We start from the raw sequence: 14,088 nt of genomic DNA on the forward strand, positions 1-14,088 counted from the left end.
GTCACAAAGAATAGCGGAATTGGTGGCGATTTTCCAAGCCAATTATTTTATAAAGACATATCAGGCACCAACAAAGTGGGTAATTTGCACACACACCTTATCGGCTTTAGCATGTCTTGAAAATATTGATGACAGCCAACCACACGCGCGAATAACATACGCACTTCTAAAGAGTTCTGACACAGTTCTAAAACAGTTCAGTTCTATAACAGTTCTAAACAGTGCTAAACTCAGGCTAATGAAAAAGAATCATGAACTCACATGAGAGTGGGGCTCGGGACATGCTGATATGGCAAGCAACGAATTAGCGGCCTCGCTGGCAAAAACGGCCCATAAAGATTCATACCTTCAACTCATCCCTTGATCACGAATGACATGAAACGCTCATTGAGAGTGCTAAAGAAGGACTTGCGTATGTCAACCTGGTTTAATGAAAATACTAAGCAATCAATTCTTTACAAAGTGGACTCTCAACTCAAATACTAGCTGGATGTAGAACTTTCGAAAAGTACCGAGACATTAATTCATCGACTGCGCCTTGGGAGAGCATACACCAAACATTTCCTATATCGCATGAAACGGGCTCCTTCTCCGGCTTGCTCCTCTGGCCACGACGATGAGGATGTTCGCCACCTACTCCTCGAATGCCCCATATATGTGACGCAAAGGCAGCAGCTACAACAAAACGTACACTCCATTAATCCTCACCGGCCATTTTCCCTGGCGAATTTGCTGGGCCCACGGCCATCGAAAATAGCACAGCGAAAAGCATTGAACGCACTTGAACATTTTTACGAAGAGACAGGCATCCTTAACAAGTAATAGATATTGCACTAAATAATCACACGACGTTACTGTAACTTGCTTCTATTATTTGTAATTAGTAGTGCTCGTACATTACGTGTTATATTTTTTTTATTCTGTGCGTGCATTATTTTAAATCTGTGTAATTCCTCATCTGTTTATGTACTCATCGCAGTGTACATCACGACCGTTTGTGTGCGTTCGTGACTTTGTTTACAAACTTATTGTGGTGCAACTTGCATTTCACTGTTATGTTGCGTTAATGGGTGTATAGGACTGGTAACTTTGGATTTCTGACCCTATGACGTAGTTTCTTTTCATTTTCTTCCACATTTCTATATTGTTTCTGCTATGAGAAATGGAGTAGCCGTCACCATATAGTCACTACGTCTCTGGCTATTATTTTCATTTGAATAAAACAAAAGAAACAATTATCTGTCCTAAAGAATGGAGCATTTGCTAAGCACATTGAAGAATAGTCTGGCTACCAGACGGTTTTCTCGGTCGGTGCACTTCACACGAATCGAGGGCGCATTTTGAAGGCGTTGCTCGGCAGAGGAAACGTGCAGTAGTGTTCATGAAAAGCAACGGCGACTTGAGTGAAGGACGGGAACCCGACGTGGTTGCTCAGTGGCTATGGTGTTCGGCTGCTGTGCACAAGGTCGCGGGATCGAATCCTGGCCACGGCGGCCGCATTTCGATGGGGGCGAAAACACCCGTGTACTTAGATTTAGGTGCACGTTAAAGAACCCCAGGTGGTCGAAATTTCCGGAGTCCTCCACTACGGCGTGCCTCATAATCAGAAAGTGGTTTTGGCACGTAAAACCCCATAATTTAATTTTTTTTAAGCACGGGCGTCGCCACGAGTTGGCTGAGTCGAGGAGAATAGCTGAGAGAAGGCGTGTTTAAGAATACGAGGGTAAATGGTACCTGGGTGCCAGAATTTTCGTTCAAAAGTCATGACTGCGAAATGCTAACTGTCAAAAACACGAAGAAGGCGTTGTCAGTGATATACCGCCCTGCGAATGGCAGTATCGATAATTTTTTAGGTTGTTTTAGTAAACTTTTGGAATTCTGCTTAGTTAAAATGTTCATTTTGTCTATGGATGTGATCTCAACATAAATATTTTGGAGGAAAATAAGTATGTACACGACATAAACAGCCTACTACTTTCATCTGGCTCTACTAAACTGATTACTACACCAACCAGGGTTACTCTTTCCACTTTATCTGCCCTCGACCTTCTCATTACAAATATAGATACACCTGTAAGTGCTACGGGTAAATTTCCTATGATATTAGTGATCATTGTCCAGTTTTTCTTGTATATTCTATAAATAACAAACAACACAACGAATTATTTACTTATCAACATATTTCCAATGACGCACTGGATTTATTTAGTCAGGCTGTAATCACGCACGACTGGAATATTGTGTTAAGAAAAAAGAACGTAAACGAAGCATATAACGAGTTTCTTGAAGCTTTTGTGCGCATTTACATTGCGCATTTTCCTTTCAGACAGGTCAGACGTTCAAAAAAGATACGAAAGCCGTGGATCACCAACGAGCACGTCGCGCTGATAAAAAGCGAAAACTGCCGTTATCATAGTTTCCTTCACTCGAGATCAGGAATTAAACTTACGGAAGTTAAGAGAAAGAAATAGATTGAATAAAATACTAAGGCAAGCGAAAATAGATTACTATCAACGTGTTTTTTCTGAAATTAACAATAAGCGTCCGGATGTGGTTTGGAAAGTAAAAAATAGCGTCTTAGGTCGTGAAACTAAAAGCAAAATACCCAAATCGATAACTGATAATAATCGTGAACTTAGCGGTAAAGCGCTGGCTGACCACTTTAATACTCATTTTGTGAACGCAGGCGTAACGTACAGCCATGACCCCCAAGTTGCTTATTCACTGAATAATAGTATTCCTAATACTATATTTATGGAACCAACAAATCAACATGAGGTGTTTACAACAATAATGAATTTAAATAACAGCAAAGCATTAGATATCGATAATTTACGAATTAAGCCAATAAAATACGTTATGGAACAGTTGCCCTTCACTCGTACGTTGGTTCACATATTCAATTTAGCAATAGTGTCAGCTACTTTCCCAGATCGTATGAAACGAGCTAGAATATCGGTGTTATTCAAACACGGTGATGTAAGTAAAGTCTCCAATTACCGGCCAATATCTGTTCTACCAATTTCTTCCAAAGCACTAGAAAAAATTATTTCTACACGCCTAACAAGACTGCTCGACAAACATGACGTTATAACAAATTCGCAATTTGGCTTTAAGAAGGGAAGATCTACGGATACAGCTCTTTTATCCTTGACGCTATAGACGAAGGGAATTTCGCCCTCGGAATTTTCATTGACTTCAGCAAGGCGTTTGATTGCCTCAATCATGACATTCTTATATCTAAACTTTCTATGTATGGAGTTCGCGGTGGTCCCCTCGCCTTGATGAGGTCATACTTGAAAAATAGGACTCAACATGTATGTATCCATAATGTCCAATCTTCTTTCTTGTGAATTAAAAACGGGGTGCCACAAGGAAGTATTTTGGGCCCACTATTATTTAACATATATGTAAATGACTTAGTAAATATTGATGCTACAGTTGATTTCTTTATATATGCAAATGATAGTACTTTAGTCTTTACTGGAAAGGATGCGAACGAACTAATTATTAGATGTAATGCGCTTATACGTAATCTATCTGAGTGGTCGCAGTTAAATGGAATCAGAATTAATCCTGCTAAGACAAAAGCTGTTCATTTTAGAGCAAGAAATAAAATTTTTGAACTGCAACATTCAATAACTTATTTAGATAACAATATTGAGCTAGTTAACCAACGTAAAATACTTGGTATAACTTTTTCCTGTCATCTAAATTGAGATGCTCATTTTAATCAACTTCGCAGTAAATTTTCCGCAGTAGCCGGGGCTCGCTGAGGCTCGCTGTGGAGCTCTCATGCCGGTAAAAACCAAGTTACAAATTTTTCCTGCATTGTTTATCTCCCAATTTAATTATTTCAGTTTAGTATGGGGGACCGCAACACCAACAAATATGAATAAAATAATTGAATTACACGAGGCACTCCTCCGGCACATTGCCAGTACCAATCCCTTGTCAACGACAAAAGCTTTGTCACAGAAATACCTAGTTATATGGGTAGACCGCTATTACGAATATCGCGTTTTACATATGTTTTATTTTGCAAAAGAAAAATTGAGGAATTGGCTTACATCCATAGCGGCCTTGCAGCGCCATACAATACCAGTACATCTAAGAAACCCTGATCCTTGGTATCTACCACGTTTTCGCACTGAATACGAATCATCTATTAAACACAATTTACCAAGAATTCTTAATAATTACACTGACACTTCTAATTTTTCTCGCAGGGAATTGAAGATGTGTTTTCTTGACATGTAGACATATATATTTCATGTATAATGATTCTAATTGTATGGTGCCCTTTGATGATTCTTCTTCTTAATTTTATCAAATATCCTTGAATATTGTTGTTTCTGTATCCTAAGATAATTATCCTGTCAATAGGCTTATATTTGAAAATGTTACAATTCTTTTTGTTTGATGTTTGATGTTATATGTTTGATGTTTTAAAGTACTCTCTGTTATCGCCCCGCCATGTGCAACGCCTCTTGGGTCCAGTCAAGCTGCTTATGGCAGCTTTTAGCCCAGGAGGACGTTTCTAGTGTGTACTAGAAAAATTAATAAAGTTGAAGTTGAAGTTGAAGTCGAAACGAAGTGATAGTCTGACCAATTTTTATGGCATTCGTTATGTAACCATTTCTTCCAGGCGGCTTTCCTTCGTCTATAATACTCCGGCAAGCAGTCATGATTCCACCAGCGCAACAAGAACCTAAATTTAACTGTGTCTTGAAATTCAGCTTTTCTACGGGAATCTTACAAGAGAGAGCAAATGCTTACTGCGTTTTGCTTAGGATTCGCTTCAGATAGGGTAACCATTGATGACCGCAATATGCATTGAAATTTACTGTAATGAATGTATGTTGGCGCCTGAGACACTAAGAATGTTACCGAGCATATAATCTCAACTCACCGGAACTGTGGTCACTATTTGTGGCATAGTTAACAGTCGACCAAGAGGATATGCAAAGACGTGCACATGAGAAAGTCAAATCTAGAGTAGAAGCAGCTAGACCTCCAACAAAAGTAGGATGTTCTGAATTTTGACATAAGAGATTATTGTCTTGTGACCACTGCCACAGTCGAATACCGCACCTATTTTTTTTACACCCCAAGCCAATTGATGATGTTGAAGTCATCCGCCAATATAACATCACTTCCTCTAGCACAAACTACACTATTCAGAGGCCGTGGGTCGTGAACTGCTGAAGGATAGTCTACATTCACGATGAGAAATGAACGATAAAAAGGTAGACGTAGGGCTATTACGAAATACAATTGAGGCCCAGTAATACCCTTCTGTCCCCTCAATTCAAAAATTTTCGAATACAAGGGACAGAAATTTTAGTGCTATCTTTGCTTTGTAGAAAATTCTGCTTGATACTAATGTAAGTAATCCACCACCTCTTGTAGACCAATCTAAACAAAAATAGCGATAATTTCTGAGACCAAAACTTTTTTCTGAGGCTAGCCAAGTTTCTTTTAAAATGAATATATCTCGACTTAATTGAGCAGTGAAACACGACAAATCTGTGGAAGTTGCAAAAACTTAACGAAAGTTCCACTGCAATACTTTTAAAGATCCTATAGTGGACATAGTTTTGCATTAGCAACAACCTTCTCCAAACTACCCTCCTTGAGGACTTTATTAGGTGAAGACTTTTTGTTCCTTTTCTGAGGTGACAAGAAAGAAGCAAGGTGTACTGGTTGTCAACTACGTTTTTTAGCTCGAGCATCGAGTCCAAAGTGTAATTTTGGTCTGAACTCGCCGAAAATTTAAATATCTCAAGGCTTTTATCCGAAGGAAGCGTACTCCCTTTGTTGATATTGCTTACTTCTTCCTGAGTTGGTGGCTTTGAAGTTTCAAGAGAATGAGATGGAATAATATTTACCAGGTAGGCCATCTGAGCAGTGGTTAGCTCGCATAAGCATTATGAGAGGCCGGCGACAAATCTATCTATCGCTTTTGTCATTGTCTTTTCAACTGCGGCTTGAACGGTCTACTCAAAGGTCGCGTCCGTGAAATGGGATTCACGTGGGGTAACACCATCGTATCCGTGTTTCCTTTCTTCGACAATTGTCATAGCGCCTCTCCTCAAGCGCCTCCTCTCGTCAATAAGTTCGAGCACTTGCATTTATTGCACACGAACGGGACAATCTGCATAGGCTGCGGTGTGTCCACCTTGACAGAGGCAACACTTCTTATCTTCGGCAATGCAGCCTGTATTAAAGTGGCTCTCCCCACATGTGCAACAGCGCAATCCAGATTTACACCCACCTGCACTATTACAATATCTACAGCTAATACAGAAATCTGTCAGGCGGGAATCGAGGGATTCAAGCCCGAAAACAAGAGCCCATGCTGCGATGTATGATGCGCACGATGTACCAGCAAACGTCGCTATATCCCATGAAGTGGGAACTCTTATATCATCCACAATGCGATTACAGCGCTTAATGGCTACTCTCTGGCCATGACTATCATCTCCAGTGTTTCAGATGGGGTTAGTTGAGGGTCAACTCGGCACACGAGACCCTTGATGCATGCAAGACGTGGTGGTGTAAACGAACTCATCGAAACAGAGGGAGATGACGAGTACTTCAGTAGATCAGCTACGCAAGCCTGGCCGGGCGACCTGCACACTATGCCACCGCGACCGAACTGCTAGGCATCGGTTATACTCTGGTAGTGAGGAGTCAAACATGAAGTTGCTCTAGAATTGCTTTGGGGTTGTTCAATCTGATAGAGCCATTACTCGAGGGCACCAGCGCGACGGAAATGCTCCTCACGTCGCTTAGGAGAAATGGTTTTCCAAAAGTAATTCATCTGCTTTGAGAGAGGCTGTCCAGGTGAAACGCCCCTGCCCAGGAGAGTTCCTGAACACCAATGCAACTTTAGAGGTATCGCTGCAAATAAAACTGATTAAAGCTTAAATTCTAAAGACACAAAAGCTGGAACCAAATAACGAAATACTACCCGATACTTAACCAATCGCGCACAGTGATGCAAGCCACAAGGAAACGATGCCTCCGGTGACGAGGCCAACGAACAGCGCTACATCCACAAGAACGACGGACGGCTGAATGCGCCCGTAAGGCACGCTAGACCCCAATTGCGGCGACATATAATCTAGAAGAATAAAGCTGCATTGGAGCGCGGTTTGTGTTATCTTACTTCTGTTTTGAGCTTATCAAAAGTTTCTGTTGATGTATTTTTTTTTATTTGACTAATGTTGCTAATCCATGCAATTTCTAACCAATCTTCCATGGTTGGAGAGTATATGTCACTTTGAAAAATGCAAGTCCACTTTTCGAAACGTTGGCTCTTGCTCTCCCCTTGTTCTCTTGTTGCTCATGGTCTTGAATCTCCATCTCCCGCATTCCCTGTGTTTTACCTGGACGGTTGGTATGCGCCATTCATAAAGGCCAGCCAAACAACCAGATCAAAATTGATTTCCTCAAATGTGCGCATAGCATTGTTTGTAGACTGTAAAAATATAAAACGGCTTTCAGATTGGCTTTGGAGTCTCAGTCACATTTCAATGTGTATATGAAGGTAATGCGCCTTTGCCCTGTTTTGAAAGGATCGCTGAAGAAATCGCAATTCCCATTGTCAACAACAAAGGGCGGTTCTTTTTGCCCTTCGTGGTATTCAGAATTTGCGCGTGCACACTCACGTTCAAAGACAGCTTAGAAGAGCTCCTGTGTAATCTGTTCACAGACAAATTGAACAACAGAAAATTTGCTACAGACACATTTATGCAGACGATTTCAAAAGCAGAAGTTTATGATGAACAATGTTACATCTATCTTTCAAAGGTCGGCAGCGAGAAAGACCTATATCCCGATTTCTTCAATCTCGCAACACGGTTCCTCTGCCAAAGAACGTCGATGTAATTGTTTTATTCCCAACGTAATTATTTGACCTTCCATGGCATATCGCTCAAAGCTTTGAGATCCATTTGCTTTTAGCCGAAATGAACACTTCCAATGTAGATGACCATAGCGAGGTGACTAAAAAAAAAAGAACTTGTGTTTGCTATTACGACGTCTAACCCTGCTCTGGGCGCTATGTTATCACCATGATTATGATCGAATTTCTGTGATTTCGTTCCTTGGCACCTATTAAACATAGTTTTCTCCTTTATTATGACTACCCGCCGTGGTTTCTCACTGGCTATGGTGTTGGGCTACTGAGCACGAGGTCGCGGGATCGAATCCCGGCCACGGCGGCCGCATTTCGATGGGGGCGAAAACACCCGTGTGCTTAGATTTAGGTGCACGTTAAAGAACCCCAGGTGGTCAAAATTTCCGGAGTCCTCCACTACGGCGTGCCTCATAATCAGAAAGTGGTTTTGGCACGTAAAATCCCAAATATTATTATTATTATTATTATGACTGCTTGCACTCCACCAGAATGGTGACTGGCAAAATTATGTTACATAATAAACAGGAATCCAGCAATGATATGAACAAGAGTAGACCAGTATTGCTTACATCAAATATAGTTAGGATAATAGTAAGGTTTTGAATATAGGCATTACGAAATTCATGTCTGATGATTTCGTACTGAGGCCTAGTTATACGTGTAGGCCTGGATTCCCAATTTAGCCTGTCCACATAGACCTAGCGAGCGTGATGCTAATTGCTCGGCGCTAATGGCAATATTATCGATGCAATGCCACCGTTCATGGATTCCACGATACGTATTTGCCTGCAATTGAAAATTTCAGAGAGATCTGGAGTTTTAATTTTTTCAAAGTGATGTTTCAACGTAAATATATAAGAAGGTGAGGATTTCTTCGAGGATCAGTTCTTTCCCCTGTTTGGCTTATATTTTTATTATCTTTGTCCCGGTAATTCAAGAGGTTCATGTTTATGTCTAGGGAGATGTCACTGCATTTTTTTGCGTCAAAGCACACTGCCAAAATATACAGAATGGAGGAAAGTAACTAACGGTGGTTGAACGAATAAGTAGGCACATATTGTCATAAAGTAAAAAAATAAAAGCTCCCGTTTCTCCTGTTGAAGCCGTTTGCAAAATTGTGACAGCAACACAATAACTTCACCCAAGGGCGTAGCCAGGGGGGGGGGGGCTTATGGGGCTTCAGCCCTCCCCCTCCCGAAATTTTTTCGTGCTGTCATGCGCCGCCGACCAAAACAACTCCCGGCGCCGGTAATCATGCTCGATTTTGTCTAGAATGTCCTTTTCACCCTCGAAAAAACATTTTAGCGTGAACGTTGCCAAATCGGGGTAAATTTCGCGGCAACCCCATGCATCGGGAGTCACATATCGTGAAGCAAGGAGCCCCAGCCGAGCACAAAGTTTCAAGGGCGCTTTAATGGCGAGCGGGCTCCTCTCTGCATCTCGCGGAGGCCGCGGAATCTGCGGAGCGTTTGGATTTCAATTCTGAAACTTTATGGATATAAACTTCTCATCAACTTTTGATGCGAAAGGTGCACTGATATTTCCATAGTCGGCTATAGATTTTCAATTCCGGAACTTTGAGGGTTTAAGGCTGTTATAAACATTTTACGCCAAAGGTGCATTGACTTTTCTAATGTCGTACATCGGACCATGCAAAGAGACAAGCCAAATCAACACACTACCAGACACGTTGACAAAGCACGCAGCTAGGTCCGATGAGACGAAGCATTGTGGCGGTTCATTTGTGCCAATCATGTCGCAGAAAACAATATTTTTTTTCGCCTGCGCCAAAGCATCCATGTCAAGACACTAAAGCCAGCAAATGTAACTAAGTTCTTATTTATTTTTATAGTTGGACTTTTATTCGTGAGGACACATTGAGCCTTTCTTTTTCGTTTTTTTTCTCGCTACCCGCAGGCTGCCGATCCAGCCAGAGCGCATGCGTTTTTCTCGTGCTGCATCGACCACCGCGCGGCGCACTTCGATGAGCGTTCGTTTTTCTCTGGCCGACTTTATTTTCGGCTGGCAGAGTTTTGAACGCTTTCCGGCTAGCAGACAAGAAAACTAAACAACGCACAGTCGCTCTCCACCAGCACTGCGGGGAATCAACCGATTGCAACGCGTTTACTTGAGCGTAGCCTCTCCGGAAAATTTTGTCTCGCCGTTGTAGGATACCGAGCAGTATACGTATGGTTCTCTGTAGACAAAGCCTCTCAGGTTTTCTTCGATATTCCTTCGGTAGCCGCACTCGGTGCCCAAAGTAGGCATTTGATTGTAGCCAACACGCTTTCCTTTGCGTTACTTCATTTCGTCGCCTACCGCCCCACAAAAGAAAAAAAAGGCTTTGTTGCGGAGCAGCGAATTGTCACACGGTGAAAGTTCGATTTTGTGAATTCTTTTGCGGAAAGTAATGGGCCACGGGACGCTTCAGTTCACGGATACTCTTATTATAGCATTGCGACAGCAGCTATATGGAGACTCCAGGCGCATCCCTGCCGTTGCAGTCGCCCTCATGTTTCGCCTAAATAAAGTCCAAGGCCGATAACATCGTTATCGCGCGCCGCATGCTGTATGTGCGAGTGAAAGCGTAAGTGGGGGGGGGGGGGGGGGGGGCGGCATGGCTGAGCCGATGATGGTGGCGCAATCTTGTGTGCCCAAGGGAGAAACGCGGAGAGGAAGCGCGCCGCCTTCCGTCGCGCGCGATACATCGGGGGAGTGGAGGGAGGGGGAGCTGTGATCTGTGAATCTGTGGTTGCGCAACATGTTTATTTGCCTTCTTTGACGCATCATATATAGTGACTTTTTCTTAGATACGTAGATTTATTGGAGATATACGTATATTTAAATATTTTGTTGGGGGTTTTGTGTATATGCACAGTGAACTTTGTTTCCGGTGACACTTTCTTTGCCCTTTATCAAGCTGTATCTTCACATTTGTATATTCCATTGTACGAGATGCGTTCAATAAAGATTTCCCCTGGCCCACCTTTATTTATTGCAGTATGCTGAAACTGCGCATGTGTAATCACATAAGTCATTATAGGTCGCGTGCTAATGTGCAACTCTGAATTAATAACGGTCTTTCTTTTACAGGTGCTGAAGTGGTGTGAGGTGTGATGATGGATGCAGTGGAATACAGAGCAGTCATCAAGTTCCTGTACTTGAAAGGCCGCACTCCAAGGGAGACGTTCGATGAGATAAAAGAGGTTTATGGCGAGGATTCCCCATCATATGATGAAGTGAACAACTGGCATCGTCAATTAAAATGTGGCCGGACTTCGGTGGAAACGGCTCCGATTGCAGGGCGACCCCGCTCCGCTATCGATTAACACACCATCGAGCAAGTGGAGGCCGCCATTTTGGAAAATCGCCGCGTAACCGTTCGAGACCTAGCCCAAAATGTCAGTGTCGGTTCCGTGGAAAAAAATCATTCAGGACCATCTTCATATGCGTAAGGTATCCGCTCGCTGGGTTCCCCGGCTTCTCACACCTTTCCAAAAGCAGGAACGAGTCGAATGCTCCCAGGCTCTTTTGACCAGGTGACATGGAAGCCAGGTGGACTTTTTCAACAGTCTAATTACAGAGGATGAAATCTGGGTCCATCACTATGATCCGGAGACTGAAGTCCAGTCGATGCAATGGAAGCACTTGGACTCACCGCCTCCAATATGCCTCCAAATATGCGTCCAAGTCTCCAAAGATATGCCTCCAAAAAAGGCACACGCCTAGCCCTCTGTGGGCAAGGTCATGTTCACAGTCTTTTGGGACCAGCATGGAGTAGTCTTGATGGATTTCCTAGAAAAGGGTGCCACGATTACTGCGGCATACTATGCTTCACTGCTGCGGAAATTGCGGGAGGCCACCAAAAGCAAGAGACGTGGCGTGCTCACCAAAGGTGTCCGCATTCTGCAAAACAGTGCCCCAGTTCACAACTCACATGTTGCCCAGACGAAAGCACGCTGATGTGACTTTGAAATTCTACCGCATCCCCCTTATTCACCCTACCTGGCACCAACGGGCGTCCACCTCTTTCCAACAATGAAGTCATACTTGAAGGGCAAGCATTTTCTACACGATGAGACTCTGATTTCTGAAAAACATGGCTTTTGGACCAACCTGTCGACTTCTGCAAGCGAGGTGTTTACAGCTGCATAAAAAGATCGGAGAAGTGTGTATCCCTGGGTGGCGCCTACGTAGAGAAGGACTAATACATCTGCAAAGTTTTTTTTGTTCTCCGTCCAAAAGAAGTGGGTCAGGGGAAATCTTTATTGAACGCCCCTCGAATCTTCGCATTTCTAATGTACGAAGGCGAGTCAAATGAAAGTGAGCCAACCCGCCCCACGCAATAATGGTTCGGGTCTTTATTTGAGAGGCATGCGCACAGCACTCGGGCATCTCAGTTACAAACGTGACATGCAGGGTAAGGATAAATGTTCTATAATGCTCTCGTACACTGAGTCGAACATGGTTGCGTGACAATATGGACACTCCAGAAGTTGGACAGCGTGGTTTGGTGAGGTTTTCGACACATGAAGATGTTTCCCAAAAATAAATAAGTCACCGTATGGCTGCCGTGTGTATTGAACATTGCATTTCATTGGCCTGTGCGAAGCGTTGGAGCAAACGGTTCAAAGAAGGACGTGAAAGTTGCAAAGGCGATCTGTGGCTGCGCCAAACCCACCGTGCAATCACCCCTAACGCACTTGCAAAGGCTGATTAGACAAGAACGGAGGATAAGCATCGAGGAATTTTCAGGGAGGTCACACCATAATTCATGAACATCTCGGTTATCGGCTCTTGTGTGCGCAATGGATGCCCAAGATTTTGAACCATCGCCAGAAGATGGAGAAGTTCCGCGCTGCCTTGACTCATCTAATCCGGTATCACGATGAAGGTGACGACTTTTTGTCTGCAGTTGTGACCGAGGACGAATCATGATGCCGCTACTACTAGCCTGAAACACTACGGCGAAGCTTACAGTGGAAACATTTGAATTCACCACCCCCAAGGAAAGCAAAGGCCGTCATTTTTGCCGGAAAGGTGTTGACTTTTTTCTCGATCGTCAGGGGCAATTACTGATCCAATTTGCTAAACCTAGAGAGACTATCAATCGTTTCCGATATTGTGAAACGTAGGATCGGCCCCGTGTCGCAATCAAGAACAAACGACGCGGAAAATTGAGCAATTGAATCATCTTGCTCCACGACATGGCCTGTCCGCACATCGCTGATGTGGTTAATACAAAATTGGCAAAGTTCAAGTGGGAAGCGCTGCAACTTCTCCCATACAGCCCAGAGCTGTCGCCTTGCGACTTCCACAATTGGGAGCATTTGAAAAAACGGCTCAAGGGAACCAGATTCCTGTCGGACGATGACGTAGAGTCAGTTACAGATTTTTGAAGCACCAAACCAAGGAGTTTTATAAGACGGGAATTACGTGACTCGTTAATGAGGGGGACAAATATCTACTACATTTAAATCAAGTTCCCCCTTTGTCATGTACTCACATTGGCTCACTTTCATTTGAATCGCCCTAGTATATTTTGCAGAACTCCTGCTTTTCATATGTGCTCTCTGTGGCGACTAATTTCGGTGCAGTTACTCGCAATACACGACCGTTGACAGCTGCCCCTGCGCAATACATTCTAACAAAGGAGAGCGTCATTGGGATTTTTCCCTGGTCAGTGCATATGTACAAAAATGTAAACAAGGTTCTTCAATGAGAGACAGAGAGAGAGAGAGAGAGATTCACATGAGAGAAAGGCCGGGAGGCTAACAAATTTTCATTTAAAAATTTGTCCAACTTGTACATTTCATCGACTTTTTTTTTCATATCAGCGGCATGCACTGCTTTGCTGGTATCAAACTGATATAGTTATATAGTTTGTGGGACATTTGCTTCACTTAGTAAATATACAGAAAACATGGAAGCATTGATATCAGTTATTTCGGGCACAATTTTGAGACATACGAGTAGTTTCCTTTATGAAAGATACATACTTCTCTTGAATTCGTTTGCAGCATCTTTGGCAAGGACAACGCAGTTATTATTAATGTTTAATATATTTGATCGCTCGACTATTTCTATACGGAGGAGGCCGAGCTGCAAATTCAGCCCCCCCCCCTACCCCCGAACGAAATTTCTTTCTGGCTACGCCACTG

General features: G+C 43.0%; 1 protein-coding gene across 1 annotated transcript in view; it reads left to right on the top strand.

Annotated features, from left to right (window-relative positions):
* LOC142574690 (transcription elongation factor S-II-like) overlaps positions 1-11,044 on the top strand; it is a 36,539-nt gene extending 25,495 nt beyond the window's left edge. Inside the window, exon 2 of the mRNA XM_075683744.1 lies at positions 11,021-11,044. Within this exon, the coding sequence (XP_075539859.1) occupies positions 11,021-11,044 (24 nt within the window). The remainder of the gene's footprint in view (positions 1-11,020) is intronic.
* Positions 11,045-14,088: the final 3,044 nt, after the last annotated feature.

This window comes from Dermacentor variabilis, chromosome 1, assembly GCF_050947875.1.
Source record: "Dermacentor variabilis isolate Ectoservices chromosome 1, ASM5094787v1, whole genome shotgun sequence".
NCBI classification, from domain to species: domain Eukaryota; kingdom Metazoa; phylum Arthropoda; class Arachnida; order Ixodida; family Ixodidae; genus Dermacentor; species Dermacentor variabilis.